Below are 18,915 nucleotides of genomic sequence, written 5' to 3'. Positions count from 1 at the left end.
GGAGTGTGAGGAGCTCGGCTTAGCCTTCACCGCGGTCAGCATAGGAAGTCGAAGACTTCTTTTAGCTGAAGAAGACGAAGACGACTTTTTAGAAGTCGTCTTAACGAGGGTCTTCGGTTCTCTCTGTCCCTTCACCTTTGGGGGTACAGAGAGAGCGGGGGAGAGCGGGCAGGGATCTCAGATCCCGAAAAGCCTTGGAAAGAACGCAGTAGAAGAAGGGACAGGAGAAGATCCAGGAGCGCCCAAGAAAGACCTTGGGCACCCGACACACCTACCTCAACTAACAAATCCTCTGCACCTACCGGCCATAGGCTCAATATTAAGGTCCAGGGTTGCGACCATCTGGGGGACCGTCTGGCCTCGTGGCCACGGGCCCTAAACGGGACTGCTGCACCTCTTGCGGATAGAAGCGATGAGAGGGGCTTGGCAGAGATGGGGTCAACATATCCTGTTGACTTGCCGCCGGGGGGAAGGGGAAGATCTGAATGGCCAGCTTCTTGTCTAAGATGTATGGCTGGCCTTGGCGGCGTTCTTGCCGAAGCCGCCCACCCAAGCCTTCAGGGTTGCTAGGGCGACTTCCTTCACGGCGGCAGCCTGAAAGAGAAGGCGAATGAAGCTTCTAGCGGCGGGGACGGGGCGGGGTTAAACAATGTTAAGACTAATTGTTATTAGTAATACGATAAAGAAGTCTAAAATCGACCTTACCCCTCCCACCAGCTGACTGACCAGGTCATAGCAGATGGTGCAGGCTTCTGGGTTGCCAGACGATCATGGCGTTGTGAGGTCGTGGCACACGGGGCGTGAGTCCTGCACTCATCGTGGGCGCAGGGGTCGTACAGCGTCGCGTTACACCCCAGGACCTGACAGTTGGTAGCCTGTAAGTGGAAAGATACATAAGTATCAGGAGAAACACTTACAGCCTAACAATTGCTCCGCTGCATGCCGGAGCATGAAAGTTAGATTAAACCAGAGCCCCGTCATAATACGTGTGGTAACAAGGTGGTTGTTGTCTAAGGCTACGCCGGAGACAAGAGAAATTACCCAACCAGGTGTGGTGGTGAGCTATGAAACCACGACGGAGAGAACGACGGAGATGGTATACCACAGTTAGATAATACTAAATTCATCGTAAAATTAGGGTATATCCTTATATTTATAACGAAATATATATAAATCTTTTCCCCGCTTACTAGAAGAGTGCCCGGGTAAGAAGCAAGCTCTCCTCCGGTAGCGGGAAAAAGGCAGGATATAGTAGGCAAGCAATAGACCACTAGTAGTGACCACCCCTCCCGCTGGCGGAGCCAGACGAACTATAACCAAAGGGGCCCCGGCTGCAGCGGAGGCTCCGTTCGTTACAGGGGAGAAAGGTGGCGGGACTGAGCATGGGGGGGGGGTTCCCGGCCGTGACGCGGCGGAGAGAGACGAGGGGGGGGGGGTGGCCTACTCCTCCCCGTCTCAACAACTACCCGCTCGGAGACCCGGTACCCGAAACACATGGTCGCCCTAAAACCCCAGCTGGGAGGAACCCCTGGCCTCCTCAGAGAAGGAGGGAGGAAGGGCTACTGAGGTTGTCATAGCAACCAAGGGGTCCACCGACCCCTCCCTATACCTGTAGGGAGGGAAGGGGAAGGGAAAAAGGGGTAGGTGCGGTGGAACACGTGGCCGCCAGTAGCCTAAGCCGCGATAGGAACACAACCAAGGGAGGGCCACGTGAACCAGGCTGTACCAATACATGGGACATGCACCTAGGCTAGCCTAACACCCTAACAAAAAGGAACTAAAATTACATCATAACAGGGTGGAAAAGACACTTTTAGTAAAAGAAAAAGAAGCCCAGGAGGAGGCAAACTGTTCGAGGAACAGAGGACCTACTCGGAGCCAGCGATAGCCGATGAAGAGCAAGAGCTGGGTTGCTGGGCCAGAATACAGAATAGCCCTAAATACCAAACTAAGAGGATGGTAGGCGGGCTAACCTAGCTAAAAATACGATGTAAAAAAAAACGATGAATGAACGTGATATAGTAAGCCCATAAGAACAAGAAGTCCAGTATGGTAGACCGGGAATTCTAGACATGAGGCAGCATGGCGCCGCCACTAGCCGACGGGAAACCGTATACCTATTAGAAGGAAAATACTGGTTCCTGGAAGACTAAAATACGGTAAAATACTACTTATGAGGCACTTAACTTAGCCGATGCGATGGCAGCACGTTCCATGGTAATAGGTGGTGATAAATCCGAGAAGAGGGCACACGTGAAAAAATGCGTTCAACGCGTACTGCTAAATATTAAGGATGACCGCTAGGGGCGCTGCTGTCCGTGGCGTCCTTAGTAGTAGTAGTAGCGGCGCACATCACCCGTTAGTATCAGCTCTCTCTAGTGGGGATTTTGGATTGGAAGGTCTAAATGGTGAATGACTCGTGGTAGTGATCCCACTCGCCCTATTCTCATACCGACACTTCTTTTATAGAGTGAGCGAGTCAGTTTACTGACATTTTCTTAATTTTGTTTTCTCTGGTAAGATTTAGATTAATTTTGCCTAGAAAGAATGATATTAAGGATCCTTTCATAGGCCGACACGAGCTGAGCCCAGAAAAACTAATAGCGCAGTAATAATAAATAAATAAAATTAAATAATACAATAATACATACTTCGTAATACATACTGGGTACCTGTAATAATAAATAATAATAGTAAAATAATACGTAGTAGGGAAAAAACTCTCTATTGCGAGAGTATATATGTTCTAAAGGGTCCACAATAATACAAAATTTTAAGAGTCCGTGTATAAATTTTTAAGACTTTACAGAAAGCTTTTGAACCCTTCCCTGGGTTCATCTTCAGTGCAAATGAACAAGTAGTTACATTTACAGAGTTAAAGTTTAAAAACAAGAGTCTTTGAAGATCGTTGACACTGGTCATTAGCTCGTTAATGGGCCAGGTGATGAGAAAGAGGGCAGCTCAATTCTGCAACGTTGCAACAACCATGCGGAGATCCAACAGAATTGCAGCCAGAAGGATTGATAGGGGAGAGGAAATCACCTAGTTTGGAGTTAGCTGCCCTCTTTATTCATCACTTGGCCCATTAACGAGCATAACGGACCGGTGTCAACGATCTTCAACGACTCTTGTTTTTAAATTTACCCTCACCATGTAACTAATTGTTCATTTGGACTGAAGATGAACCCAGGGAAGGGTTCGAAAGCTTTTTGCAAAGTCTTAAAAATTATACACGTACTCTTAACACTTTGTATTATTGTGGAGCCTTCAGAATAATAAAGGGATTTTGACGAAGGAAAAATCTATTTCTGGGTGATTGGCTCGTGTCGCCCTATGAAAGTATCCTTAATATCATTCTTTCTAGGTAAAAATAGCCTAAAATTACCAGAGAAAAAAACAAAATTAAAGAAAATGTCAGTAAAACTGACTCGCTCACTCTTAAAAAGAAGTGTCGGTATGATAAAGGGGGCGAGTGTGGAACACTACCACGAGCCAAAACACCAATTAGAACTTCTATCAGAATCCCCCCCAGAGAGAGAGCTGATACCAAACGGGCGATGCAGCCTCTACTACTACTACTAGAGGACGCCACGGACAGCAGCGCCCCTAGCGGACATCCTTAATTAAAACAGTTAAATACATCTTGTCCTGCAAGGGGGGGAAAACAAACTATAAAAAGGGGGGGTTTCATAGGGCGACACGAGCCAATCACCCAGAAATAGATTTTTCCTTCGTCAAAATCCCTTTTCTGGGCTCAGCTCGTGTCGGCCTATGAAAGAGTACCAGAGAAACAGACAAGATGGAAAAAGGGAACAATGAAAAAACATTTAAAATGATGGATAATATAAGTAAAGTAAACAATTACAGCATACAAATTAATTTAAGCACTTAAACTAACTTATTTTAACAGTAAAATAATAAAATGTTAGTAATCTTAAAGTACTTAAATGGTAATTAAAGTAAATTACAAAGATGCATGTAATAAAATAAAGGAAAAATTGGGATTTACTTAACAAAAATACAAAATTATAAAATATATACACCCACCCATGTGTCCTACCCTAGCATAAAAATAAGGGTAGGTACACTGAAATCCATCATCATACAAATATTCCAAAATATATACAAAACACATTGTGACTGAAAGTTCATCATTAACATAAAATGGTGAATATATACAAACATATTGGTGTCCTACCCTAGCATAAAAATAAGGGTAGGTACACTGAAGTACTTATCAGTACAAATGTGGATGTCCCTAGCAAAAAAATAAGGGACAATCCACTATATGATACAACGGCTAAGGCTATGATGTTTGAGTAGCCTGACGATAGGGTGAGGCATGTTGGTTGATGTAGGTAGAAAGGAGACCTGGATCTATACTACAACTACTAAACAGTATCAGGGGAAACTATGTTTCCCGCTGCTACTGCTGAAAACTTTAAAGATTCCAAGGACTTTAAATAATGCCGTTTAAAGACTGTCGGGGATTTCCATCCAGTATACTTTCTAAGATCCTCAAAGTTCATATGTTGGAAATAATTAATTGAGGTGGCTACTCCCCTGATATCATGTGCTTTTGGGAATGACTCAGGGTTGGCTTGTTTAATGAAGTAAAGGATTTGCTGTCTAATGCCTTTAACTGATAAAGTACCACCTTTTTTCTCTCATGAAGAGAGCACCTGAGGATCTAGAAGAAGTACGAGATAGAAAGGCTCTAAGAGTTGATACTGGGCAGAGAGAAGGATCCTGTGGAAGTGGGATAACCTTCCAAGGGGCCCACCTTGCAAGAGGATCTCATTTTTGGCTAAAAAGCTACGATCCGGAGCAAGTAGAACTTCTCCTGATGGGAGGAATTCCACATGACCCGCATCCCTGGATAGAGCCGACAGTTCTGAAATTCTAGCTCCTGAGGCTAGGCTTAATAAGAATAATGTCTTCCTCAGGAGCATTATGAATGTACAAGATGAGTTGTCAGTATCTGAAGCTAGTTTGAGGACGTCATTTAAGAACCATGAAACTGTAGTAGGCCTCTGGGAAGGTCTAAGTCTAGCACAGGCTTTAGGGATAGATGTGAAATAAGATTCAGTCAAATCTATCTGAAAACCTACTTGAAAGATTTTCTTCAAGCCGATTTATGAGTGGTAATCGTGCTAGCTGCTAAAACCTTTTTCAAATAAGGATCTGAAAAAGGATATAGCCAAATTAACTGTCATGGTTGTAGTGTTCGATTCTCTCAAGAAAGATGCTAATTTTTTAACAGCTGAGTCATATTGTCTAATGGTTGACTCTCTCTTATCTGATTCTAGGAAGAGAATATTCTGTGGATCAATGTCAGCATCTTTATTAGCCGCAAACTTCATGAAGTCCATAAAGTTAGGGTCTGGAGAGTTCCTGAGGAAGCGAACACAGTCCTCATTTGTACTGATTGTGATAGTTTGGGATTGGGGATCCGTTGAGGTCGGAGACCCAATTCCAAGAGAAGAGGATACCAGTTGCTCTTGGGCCCAGTCCGGTGCAATCAGAGCTACTATCCCTTTGAAAGACCTTAGTTTGTCTAGGACTTTCAAGAGAAGATTCACTGGAGGAAAAACATAAATTCTCCTCCACTGATTCCAATCTAACGACAGGGCGTCCGTGGCATAAGCCAGAGGTCCAGGTTGGGGGCCACATAGCAAGGGAGCTTGTGGTTCGCTTGTGAGGCGAAGAGATCCACTTGGAGACCTGGGACTCTCCGGCTTACCCACTGGAATGACCCGACGTCCAGAGACCACTCTGATTCCAGAGGAACTGACCGGGGACAGAGCGTCTGCTATCACATTTCTTACTCCTGCCAGGTGAGTGGCAGACAGATGCCATTTGTGTTTGTTTGCTAATGACAAAGATGGCTATCATGACATGGTTCACATGTTTGGATTTGGACCCTCCTCTGTTGATGCAATGAACTACCACTGCACTGTCCAAAACTAGCCTTAGATGAGACTTTTTTCGGGGAAGCAGTCTCTTCAGAGTAAGAAATACTGCCATTGCTTCCAACACGTTTATGTGGAGCTGGCGAAATTGAAACTGACCAAGTCCCCTGAACCTGTTTGAACTGAGAGTATCCCCCCCACCCACCCGGACAGGGTGGATGCATCCGTGTGAATGGTTAGCACTGGGAGGGGATATTGAAGGGGTACTTTCTTGGCTAAGTTCTTTACTTTTGACCAAGGCCGTAGTTGGTTGCGAAGGATCTGTGGAATTACTGACAACTGTCTCGATATTTGGAGTTTGCTTTTGACCGCCAAATTCGATTTATATCTTTCAGACTTGCTTTCAGAAGGATATCTGTACCGAAGCAAACTGAAGAGACCCTAGGATTCTCTCCTGGTTTCTTCTTGACGTTTGTTTGCATTTGAGGAATTGCCTGACAGATTTTGCTATTTCCTTCCGTTTGGCCACTGGAATTGATAGATGTGGGAAGACAAATCCCATTGGATTCCTAGCCACTGAAAACGAGATCCGGAGTAAGTCTGGATTTCGTTTTGTTTATCTGGAAAACCCAGATGTTCCAGAAAGTTGAACTACCTTTTTGGTAGCTTCGAGACATTCCTCGACTGTGGTGCCCAGATCAACCAATCGTCGAGGTATGCCGCTACCATGATTCCCTGAGCTCTCAATTGTTGTACAACCACTTCTGCTATCTTTGTGAATACCCTGGGGGCTATACATTCAGACCGAAGGGCATCACTTTGAATGAGAATGTCTGATTTCCTAGCCTGAATCCTAGGAATGGGCGGAAGTGCCTGGCTATAGGGATATGATAGTATGCGTCTGTAAGATCGATGGAGCATGTGACGGCTCCACGCGGAAGTAAGGTCCTTACTTGCGAGAGGGTAAGCATCTTGAACTTGTCGCAGCGAATGAAAGAGTTTAGCTTTGACAAGTCTAAGATTACCCTTCTTTTTGTTGAGCCTTTCTTTGGCACGCTGAATAAGCGCCCTTGAAATTTTAGATGTTTGACTCTTGCAATAGCTCCTTTCTGAAGGAGTTCTTCCGCGTAATCTATCAATTCCTTTGACGGTACCTGATGAAATGATTTGATTGGAGGAGGATCTTTGATCCAACTCCAGCCTAATCCTTTGGACACTATGCTCTGTGGCCCAATTGCTGAAACCCCCACCTGTGGCGAAGAGGAACAGCCTCCCTACCTACCTGGGGAGAGCCTCATTGCTGATGGGCGGGTTGGCCACCACGCCCTCCTCTGAACTGTCTACTCCTCGTGCCCCTTCCTGCGCCACGCTGACGAAAGTAACCTCTCGCCCTACCTCTCGGTTGAGAGTAGCCTTGAGCCTCATAAGCAGGGTTGAAGGCCGGCGAGATAGCGTAGGAAGTGGATGGTTGAGATTGCTGGGGCACCAGGAGGAAAAGGTTGGTTCTGCTTAGAGGTGGAAGGTTGTCCTGTTGGGTAACTGGGACTGCCTGCACAAATTGCTGCTGTTGCTGGAGTTTTTTATATGGCTGGAACCTCTTACCAGCCTTCTTTGGTTTCTTGCCAGCAGTGGGAACGGATTCCTGTTTCCTCTTTGAGGAAATACCCCACCTAGCTCTAAGGCTCTGGTTGAGTCTAGCAGCTTCGTGGTGGACCTCGTCACTGCGGATTCTGGGAAGAGATCCGCTCCCCACATGCTTGCAGCCAAGAGTCTATTAGGCTCATGCCTGATTGTGCACTCTTGTAGGACATGCTTCCGGCAGTTCCTCCTAGCCTGGAAGAAGTCAAAAGCGTCCGTTAGAACCGTCTGAAACTGAGATTTCGCCAGAATCTTGACACGGTTCCGTAGCGTAGGAAAGGGCAGCCATTTCTGTGATGATGAGGGAATTGAGGGACCTGCCAAACCTAGTTCGCGCATCGAACTCTGCCTGGATTAGGGAATCCGGCAGCCTAGGTAATTTCTCACCGAACTGGTCCATGGCGCAGTCCGGCTTGAGTTTTACCCAGCGTGAATGTTAGCTGGCAAGTTTTCCCACAATTCTCCGAAGGCGGGGAAGGAGAGGCGGTAAGAAGGTAGACTCCGCCTCCCTCAACTGTGAATGGGCTCATCCTTGAGGACTGCCTGAAGGGACTTCTCCACTAATTTCGTGGGCGAACGGAAGAGGAAACCTCCTCTTCCGTCGCGAAAATAGTGAAGGGACTCTTGTAGGCCTGGAGTTTAGTGTTAGTACACTCCCAGTCCTCAAGGCAGTGAACCCATTCCCGCTGGGCGTGATCTGTACTATAAAGAACTGACTCCTTAGAGATTTTGTCTTCTCTCGTCAGAAGTCCGTTGGCGTCAGCCTAGCATAACCGATGAAAGGCTGCGTCAGACCCGGAGGGTAGAAACTCGAAGTCCTCAATCCTTCGAGTTCCACACTCCGAGATAGAAATCATTCCGTCCTTGAATGGAGCGTAGGCAGCTACTCTCCATGGGTTCTCCATAGAGAAAGCTGGCAAGGAGTCATAGGTGGAAGTTGAAGAATCCCCCGTGCTAGATGCTGGGGAGACTGGGGGAGCTGAGGCCTAGCCGAGCTAGCCCAGCTACTCGGTCCTCATTCTCTCTCATTCTATTAGAGAGTCCTGGATTGACTGTCCAGATTGAGACAGACTGTTTGATAATTGCGCAAACATCTGCTCGAACCGCGTTCCCAGTGCGGAGATCTGGGAGCCTACTAGCACACGCCCACCTGTTCCATCACCCCTGCTGAGAAAGTAGAGGGATCGAAGGTGCTGGTGCTTGCTACCCCTGCCGGCATAGCCGGAGTGGAAGCAGAGGAGGCGGGAGAAGGCAGTGACTCGGTGGGAGCGCGAGCCTTCTCCTTCGAAGCCTTGCTTCTGGAGCTCTTCGATTGGGAAGAGCCCGGCTTTGCCTTCACCGCATCGGCATAGGAAGTCGACGACTTCCTAGCCGAAGAAGACGAAGACGACTTCCTAGAAGTCGACTTAGATAAGGTCTTCGGTTCTCTCTTTCCCTTCTCCTTAGGAGGTACAGAGAGAGCGGGAGGGCGAATAGGGATCTCGGATCCCGCAAAGCCTTGGAAAGAAGCGGAAGAAGACGGGGAACAGGAGAAGATCCAGGAGCGCCCAAGGAAAGACCTTGGGCGCCCGACATACCTACCTCAACCAACAAATCCTCCCCACCTACCGCCATGGGCTCAAGGTTAAGTCCCAGGGCAGCGACGTCCGGGACCGACTCCTGGGAGGCTACGACCCCAAACGATTGCTGGAGTTCTTGCTGGATGGAGGCTATCAGTGGGGCAGCGGACAAGGGGTCGACGTAACCCGTCGACTTGCCCGCGGGGAAGATCTGGACGGCCAGCTTTTTGTCCAAAATGTAGGGCTGGCCCTTGGCGGCGTTCTTCCCAAAGCCGCCCACCCACGCTTTCAGGGTGGCGAGGGCGACTTCCCTCACACCGGTAGCCTGAAAGAAAGGTGAGATTAGCTGCCAATTTGTGGAACGGGGTTAACAAACTTACGACTAGAAGTTGTTAGTAAAACCATAAGTAAGCCTATAATGGACTTACCCCATCTCCCAGCTGACCGATCAGGTCGTAGCATATGGCGCAGGCTTCAGGGTGCCAGACAATCTCGTCTCGTTGAACGACGTGGCACAAGGGGCGTGAGACCTGCACTCATCATGTCCCAGGGGTCGTAAAGCGTCGCGTTACAGGCTGGGACCTGCAGTTGGTAGCCTGTAAGTGAAAAAGTACATGAGTACCAAGTAAACACTTACAGCCTAACATATGCTCCGCTGGTTGCCGAGCGATAAAGTTAGATAAAACCAGAGCCGCCCGCCAAAAAAACGTGTGGTAACTAGGTTGGTATATAGGCTATGGCTCCGCCGATGGCGGAAAATAAGCCAGAATCAACCAACTAGGAGTGGTGGTAATGGAAACCACGACAGAAAACTGGCGGGGATGGTTGATAAAATAATAATAATAACACACAAATCATTGTAAAATATGTATAATTAGGGTATATACCTTAAAATAACGAAAATAAAACAACTTCTCTCCGCCCGTCTACTAGAAGAGTGCGTAGGTAAGGGGTAAGCTCCCTTCCAGTAGCGGGGGAGAGATATATAAGGATAGTAGGCAAGCAACCGACCACTCGTAGTACCCACCCTGCCCGCTAGCGAGCCAGTAACCTATACCAAGGTGCCCCGGCTGCGACGGAAGGCTCCTTTCGTATCGTAAGGGAGGTGGCTGAGCAACTGGGGAGGGGTGGGGGAGGAAGGTCCTCTCGCGGAAACACGGCGGGATCGGGAGCGAGAGGGAGGATGGCCTACTCCTCCCCGCCTCACCAACCCAACCCGCATGGAGACCCGGTACCTCATAGTGGTCGCCCTATACCCCCCGCTGGAGACCCCTGGTCACCTCCGTAAGTGTGAGAGAAGGCGATGAGGTTGTCATAACAACAACCAAGGGGTCCCCCAGCTCCTCCCTATATCAGAGAGGGAGGGAAGGGGCAGGGTAAGGTGCTATGGAACACGTGACCGCAAGTGGCCTAGGCCGCGAGCAACACACCGTGGAAGGGCCACGTGAACCAAGCTGTACCAATACATGGAACAAGCACCTAGGCTAGCCTAACACCCTAAATAAATAAATAAATATACATCGAAAGGTGGAAGAGACACTTTTAGTAAAAGAGAAAGAAGCCCAGGAGGAGGCAGACTGTTCCAAGAAACAGGAGCCTACTCGGAGCCAGCGATAGCGATGTAGAGCAAGAGCCGGGATGCTGGGCCGGAAAATAAATAATAGCCCTAAATACCAAGCTAAGAGAATGGTAGGATGGGCTGAACTAGCTAAAACTCGATGTAAAACAATGAATGTGATAAAGTAAGCCCATAAGTATAAGAAGTCCCAGTATGGAGGACGGGAATTCTTACGAGGCGGCATGGCCGCACGAGACAACCGGGGAACCGTATATGACCTATTAAGAGGAAAATACTGGTACCCGGAAGATAAAACTAAGGTAAAATGTTACTTATGGAGTTACTTAACTTAGCCGTGGCAATGCAGAGCGTTCCATCGTAGATAGTACGGATAAAAATCCAATAAAGCACGAGCACAAGAAAATGGCGACTTGTCGCTGGTGCTAAAAATTAAGGATGTCCGCTAGGGGCGCTGCTGTCCGTGGCGTCCTCTAGTAGTAGTAGTAGAGGCTGCATCGCCCGTTGGTATCAGCTCTCTCTTGGGGGGGATTCTGATAGGAAGTTCTAATTGGTGTTTGCTCGTGGTAGTGTTCCACACTCGCCCCTTTATCATACCGACACTTCTTTTTAAGAGTGAGCGAGTCAGTTTTACTGACATTTTCTTAAATTTGTTTTTCTCTGGTAATTTTAGGCTATTTTTACCTAGAAAGAATGATATTAAGGATACTTTCATAGGCCGACACGAGCTGAGCCCAGAAATAATAATAATAATAATAATAATAATAATAATAATAATAATAATAATAATAATAATAATAATAATAATAATAAGATTAAGTCATACGGGTACTCACTGGTGATGGATATGGATTATAGACGATGATGATGAATTAGCTGTGCATTCCGATGAATGGTGATGAAGATATTTATTACCAGGGACGTGCAGAGGGGGGGGTGCTAGGGTGCCCAAGCACCTGCCCCTTTTGCTACTGTATTAAAAGTGCCTTTTGAGAGGGATGTATTATAGGCCCGCCGCCTATCTGTGTCAATGATAATAATAATAATAATAATAATCTCATCATCATATCATCATCATCATCATAATCAATATCATTATATTCATTATTATTATTATTATTATTATTATTATTATTTTTTTATTTTTTATTTTTTTTTTTTTTTATTTCTTTTTTTTTTTTTTTGCTTTATCACAGTCCTCCAATTCGACTGGGTGGTATTTATAGTGTGGGGTTCCGGGTTGCATCCTGCCTCCTTAGGAGTCCATCACTCTTCTTACTATGTGTGCCGTTTCTAGGATCACACTCTTCTGCATGAGTCCTGGAGCTACTTCAGCCTCTAGTTTTTCTAGATTCCTTTTCAGGGATCTTGGGATCGTGCCTAGTGCTCCTATGATTATGGGTACGATTTCCACTGGCATATCCCATATCCTTCTTATTTCTATTTTCAGATCTTGATACTTATCCATTTTTTCCCTCTCTTTCTCTTCAACTCTGGTGTCCCATGGTATTGCGACATCAATGAGTGATACTTTCTTCTTGACTTTGTCAATCAACGTCACGTCTGGTCTGTTTGCACGTATCACCCTATCCGTTCTGATACCATAGTCCCAGAGGATCTTTGCCTGATCGTTTTCTATCACTCCCTCAGGTTGGTGCTCGTACCACTTATTACTGCAAGGTAGCTGATGTTTCTTGCACAGGCTCCAGTGGAGGGCTTTTGCCACTGAATCTGCCTCTGTACTGGTTCTGTGCAAGTGCCGGGCATTCACTTGCTATGTGGTTTATGGTTTCATTTTCGTATTGCACTTCCTACATATGGGAGAGATGTTATTTCCGTCTATCGTACTTTGAACATATCTGGTTCTTATGGGCCTGATCTTGTGCCGCTGTTATCATTCCTTCAGTTTCCTTCTTTAGCTCTCCCCTCTGTAGCCATTGCCAATTGTCATCGCTGGCTAGTTCTTTAGTCTGTCTCGTGTATTGTCCGTGCATTGGTTTGTTGTGCCACGTCCTCTGTTCTTTCTGTCTTTCTCCTGTCTCTGTATATTTCTGGGTCTTCGTCTACTTTTATTAGTCCTTCTTCCCATGCACTCTTAGCCACTCGTCTTCACTGGTTTTTAGATATTGCCCCAGTGCTCTGTTTTCGATGTTAACGCAGTCCTCTATACTTAGTAGTCCTCTCCCTCCTTCCTTTCGTGTTATGTATAGTCTGTCCGTATTTGCTCTTGGGTGAGTAGCTTTGTGTATTGTCATATGTTTCCTGGTTTTCTGATCTATGCTGCGGAGAGTTCTGCCTTCGTCCATTCCACTATTCCTGCGCTGTATCTGATTACTGGCACTGCCCATGTGTTTATGGCTTTTATCATATTTCCGGCGTTGAGTTTTTGACTTGAGTATCGCCTTGAGTCTCTGCATATATTCTTTCCTGATCGTGTCCTTCATCTCTTGGTGTTTTATATCTCCTCCTTCCATTATTCCCAGGTATTTGTATCCTGTCTCATCTATGTGTTTGATGTTGCTCCCATCTGGTAGCTTTTATCCCTTCAGTTCTCGTTACTTTGCCTTTTTGTATGTTGACTAAGGCGCATTTTTTTTCTATTTTTCTATTCCAAACTCCATCCTGATGTCCCCAAATACAATTCTTACAGTCTGGATTAGGGTATCTATTTCCTTGATGCTCTTACCATACAGCTTGATGTCGTCCATGAACATCAGATGGTTGATTCTGTTGCCTCTTTTCTTGAGTTGGTACCCGGCATCCATCTTCTGTAGTACTTTTGTCATGGGAATCATGGCTACTACGAAGAGTAGTGGGGACAGTGAGTCGCCCTGGAAGATCCCTCTCCTGATATTAACCTCTGCTAGTCTTATTCCACGAGCTTGTAAGTATTGTATTCCAGTTGCGCATTGTATTTTTGAGGAAGCTGATGGTATTTTCCTCTGCCCCATATATTTTCAGGCATTCTATTAGCCATGTGTGTGGTATCATGTCGAAGGCTTTCTATAGTCTATCCATGCCATGCTTAGGTTGGTTTTCCGTCTTCCTCCTACTGTTCTTTCATTACCATTTTGTCTATCAGGAGCTGGTCTTTTGTGCCCCCTACACTTCCTTCTGCAGCCTTTCTGTTGGTGGGGGATGGTGTTTGTCTTCCTTGACTTCCTGGAGCCATGTTGCATGTTTGTTGTGTGATACCGGATTGTCTCCATATGTTTTCCCAGTCTCTACTTGGTTCGGCTTCAGGAATTTCTGGGTGGTTGTCTTCCCCTCTTAGTTGGCTGTATAGTCTTTTCTGGTGGTTCCGAATAGTTTGTTCTGTTGGTATCCCTTATTCCTGTTCATGTACCGTTGGATCTTATTGTGCTTTGGCCTTAAGCCTCTGTTTTACATCTTCTATGGTGCTGTTTAGTCCCCTCTCTTGTAATTTGTATTTCTCGTTGAGTTCCTCCCTTGTTTTCTTGCTTCTTAGCCTTTTTCTGCCATCTCTTTCAGTTTACTTCAAGTCAGATCTCATCACCATGATTTGCTTTTCCAGGCGCCTTTTCCAAGGAGGTTGCTGTTTTGGTTTCTGTTGGGTTGGTTTGTGCTGGTGGTGTTGGTGTTCGAATCCCCATCAGTTCTGCTTACTAATCTTGCTCCTGCATATGTCAAGTTATTGTTTCTGTGATACTGGTGGTCTGTATTACCCATTAGTTCATTATTATTATTTATTATTATTATTATTAATATATAATATAATAATAATAATAATAATAATAATAATAATAATAATAATATAATAATAATAATAATAATAATAATAATAATTAATAATTAATTAATAATAATAATTAATAATAATTAATAATAATTAATAATAATAAACAGGAGCTTGGTAGAAAATGGGCATTATATCTTGGCAACACTGGGTCACCCAAGATCAGCTGACTATATGTCTCACAGTCTGGTAACACTGGGGCCAAGTCAAGCTCAGCTGAGCTAGACTGACAACAGGCCAGGTAAGCTTTCCTAGTTATTTTAACTGGTATTGCCTCTGCATTAAGGCTTTGACTCCTTTTTTTTAGCTATAACAATTTGACTCCTTTTTTTAGCTATAACAAGTGTAATAGCAAAAGAGGGAGAGAGACAGTAGACCAAGTGAGTCGAGTAAATTAATAGATGGTGGGAGAGGAAAATAGGAACGGGGCCACAGAGTAATGTGGACTGGACGCCAACGGTACAGGTACGGTATGATTCATTGTAGGTGGCCATTAACCTACTAAATGAGACACATACAGCTTGTGTTTCATTTCATTTGTTGCATAATGTGTCCAATTAAGTTCTTGAGCTGCACGTGATATTTTAGTTTCGATTTATTTTTAAATCAACAATTACCCCACACTTGGATAGTGAAAAAATCTGTTCATTTCTCATTTTCGTTTTTTTTTTTTTTTCCACCTTGTTTTTGTTGTGGGTTCCAAAAAGCAATATATTAGCGAAATATGCTAGATTTAAACATGTCTGTAGAATGAAACAGAAATGAAAGACTCCTTTATTTTTAAACGAAAAAAGAAACCTGGTAATAAAATCAAGTTAATTTTACAAAGTAAAGAAATATCTATTAAATAGGGAAAAATGCTGTAGGATAGCCAACCAGAAAACACTGCCAGACTACAATGCTCAAACCTGATGAAAGAAAACCCAATGTCCAAGAGATATTGCCATTTATGCTTGAACTCTGAACAATTTATGCCACCCTTTACCCGTCACAACCTGCAACGTGGAAAGGACCTTCTCCAAACTCATAGCTGGTAGTTAGACAAAGCTAACGCAGGGCCTGTCCAGTGAGGAGAGGTTAATCTGAATTTTTGTTGCTAGCAGTTTGAAAAGGATTCACAATCAACAAACAGTTGAAGGTATCAGGCATATTCAAGAAAATGGCACTCAGGAAAGGGTTCTCCTTATAAATTATAAAATGATTTAAGGTCTGGTTAATTAGCCAAGTGATTGATCATCTGATTGATTTTCTTGCAGTCATTTATGTAAATGTAATATATATAATTTTCTTTTGTTAAATTTCTAGTTATACTGGTTGTCAGTTACTGTAGATTTTACGCTTAATATAAAACATTAGGGCCCACTGGTACTATGGGGATATCAGTCATGGTTTTCTCTTTCTTGGAAATTATTAATGGCTAGTTTAAATAAATTGAAAGAATATTGAGCCCGGTATATATTTTAGCCCCATTCATTTCAATTATTTTTGCCCTTTTTTGTCACTTGAGCACCTGCCTTAAAAAGTTCTCTGCACGTTCTCTGTAATTACTTATGATTGGCACAGCAAAGCAGGGGAAGTTTACATCCTACTTTCTGAGGGGCCTCTTCCCCTTCTTCAGTGGAGGCGCTTTATCAGGGGTTTTAGGGGGAGCCATCATATTAAGGTAATTGAACATATCCATGAAGGTGGTACGATAGGGTTGCATCAGTTCATTAAGGCCTTTGGAAAAATTTGAAATTCTTCAAAATCCTTATCTGTTGATGGGATAGAGAGGATGGCAACTTCTCCAGGAAGGGCCTTCCCAAGCATTCTACCCTCTTCATATTCCTTCTCGATGAAGGTGATGACACCTAATGACACGCCATAACGGGCTGCTACTTCCCCATAACTATTTCCCTTTCTTAATTTACAATAATGTCTGCCTTCTCAACAGTCATGATCTTCCTCTGGTGCTTAGGCTCTTGTCCAGATACCATAGAAGAAACAGGGCATTTATGAGGCATAGTAGCAGTCCGTAGTGCCGTACGCAAAAAACACACAAGAGAGAGATATGCAGTAAACTGAGACGCTGGGTACAGATGTTAGGTCATTTGTGGATATCGGTAGACACGTACGTAGGCATGTACACGTGGTACATATTGCAAACATGTATAACAGTTTTGATATTCTGCACATGCTGTACATTTTATAGGTATGAATGTATTTTGTTGTATTGTAAGATGTTTTTGTAATATCAAAGTCAGGATGATATGTTGTATGTAGAGCATATCTAAAATACGTAGGTAGTTTGCAGAATGATGGAACTAACTCACAAATTAACTGGTCATTAATTTAGGGTCATGAAAACTAAAATGTACAAAACAAAAACATATCATATCGTCACTTAATCATTGGATGGAAAAGTTGGGCTACTTTTTAAGATGTCTCCTCTTTAAGTACACTATATTGAAGATAGTCAGTATGCTATATACCTGTATTGAGAGGTACTCAAATTCTAAAGTAATTCTTGACTATTCTGGCAAGTTTAATGCAGCCGATTTAATTTGGACTAGAAATGATCTAATGAATAATGAAACTAAGAATAAGGTCTACATTTCATTATTAAAGCTAACTATTGTAGAATGTGAATCGTTTTTATGAAGCTGTCATATTGGGGAATTGCTTTGATGTAGATGTCAAGACTTCATTTCCCTTGTTCTTTGCCCTAATTAGTTTTAAATTTCAGTGACTGGGCAGCATTGGAAGCTGAACTAGCAGAGTTGGTGGAAGCTGTAGTGCAAGAGCTTATGCAGCCTAAGGAAAATAATCTTATCCCCTCGAGCTGACTGAATATATTGAAATATTTTTTTTATCTAATATTTTTGCTACGAGTAAATATTGTACTACTACCTAATTTGCCTTGTGTACTTGAAAGGGTAACAGTTACCTTCAACTTTCCATTGATTCAAAGCTGTGCCTAATTGATATAGTATTGCATTTAGGTTTATATAATTTGTGGTCCAATAATTTATGTAAACAAAGTAAATTGATGTATATTAATTCTTAATTGGGTATTTTTTAGAAACATTTATTCTGTTGATGTTTTGTAAACAAATACATAAATGAGTACAGGTGTTGTATAGGCAGGAATATAAGGGTATAAAATTGTTATTAAGAATGATTGTATACATATATTTATTTGCTTGAACAAAAGCTTGCATATTTATTTCCTTTTTTATGAATGTATTGATTTAGAATGTGAAGGTATTGCTGACAATATTTGAACAATTTGTTGTAATTATGAGAGTTCACAATGGCATGTGTCCATTAGATCTATGAATGCTTTGTTTACCTCAGTGAGTGTTAAAGGTAATTCTGGAAAAGTAAGGCATAACATTTTCTTAGCTGCAAACATACTGCCTTTATTTTCATTATTGTAATATATTTCAGAGGACTGTGATTAGATAGTCCTTTTCAAGACACTTCAGAATTTTAATTCATTTGTACTTTCATGAATAGTACTGCATTGTCTGTTAAAATTGAGTCTTCTTATGTTAACTTTTCTCTTACTGCTTAGCATTTAAATATTTTTATCACTTCAAGTCACTCAAGCAGTAGAATATTAGAATGTTTTGAAATCAGAGCAATGTGGGACTTATATGAAATTTTGGGACCCAGACATATTAGTTTATTTAGAAAAGACATGTATATTTAATATAATATTCTTTTGTTTGACAATTTAATTTAAAGAACTGTACCGAAACATGTTTGTCACTTTTTAAACGTGTGCTTTTAACTGCCAAGTTGTTTAATTCAAATGCATTTTACATGTTTTACCTCTAGAATTTTATGTGACTATGATGTATATTCAGTACTGTACTTTACCATAAATACAATAATACATTACTAATGATGTAAATGAGGATGAATTTTACATTATATCTAGTCTCGTTATACATATAACTTATGTACCTTGTTATCATAAGTGATCATAAAATTGAAAGGGTTATATTAAGTAATAAGCCATGAAAGAACCTTCTTTTGCATGAATTGATTTTTAATGATACACTTTGATGATTAAGTAACCTGTTGAATGTACCTTATCAGGGTACAGCATAAGGAAGGATATTGTTTGATGTATTACTCACTTGAATGGTCAGTTCCAGTGTAAGACATTAAGATACTGGAGGAAATAAAAGTTTAGGAGAAATTTTTTTTCTGTATCCTTGTTTCCAATTTTTATTTGCAGACTGCCTTATGATGATACATTTATTTAAGGAAGTGGTCAAAGCATGCCATTACCATTCAATTTTTTTTTTCATAATAATAAAAGAAACAGCAGTATCTTCTAAGATATTTTTTTTATAGGAGTAAAAAGTTTGTTTCATAACTAAGGGACACTTACTGGAAAGTGGTTGGCTGACTAAGTGGCCAACCACTAAAAATATAATGAACACATGTTTAAACGGAAGGCCGCAGACAAGCCACAAGCAG

At 43.0% G+C, this 18,915-nt stretch overlaps 1 protein-coding gene across 1 annotated transcript in view; it reads left to right on the top strand.

Annotated features, from left to right (window-relative positions):
- The window catches only part of LOC135215638 (phosphopentomutase-like), a gene marked incomplete at its 5' end in the record, with an annotated part of 32,954 nt that extends 14,323 nt beyond the window's left edge, over nucleotides 1–18,631 (top strand). The window contains 1 exon segment of the mRNA XM_064250559.1: nucleotides 17,168–18,631. Coding sequence (XP_064106629.1) covers nucleotides 17,168–17,267 — 100 coding nt within the window.
- Nucleotides 18,632–18,915: the final 284 nt, after the last annotated feature.

This window comes from Macrobrachium nipponense, chromosome 5 (genome assembly GCF_015104395.2).
Source record: "Macrobrachium nipponense isolate FS-2020 chromosome 5, ASM1510439v2, whole genome shotgun sequence".
NCBI classification, from domain to species: domain Eukaryota; kingdom Metazoa; phylum Arthropoda; class Malacostraca; order Decapoda; family Palaemonidae; genus Macrobrachium; species Macrobrachium nipponense.
Note: the sequence above shows the minus strand (reverse complement) of the source record. Positions and strands in the feature narration are given on the sequence as shown.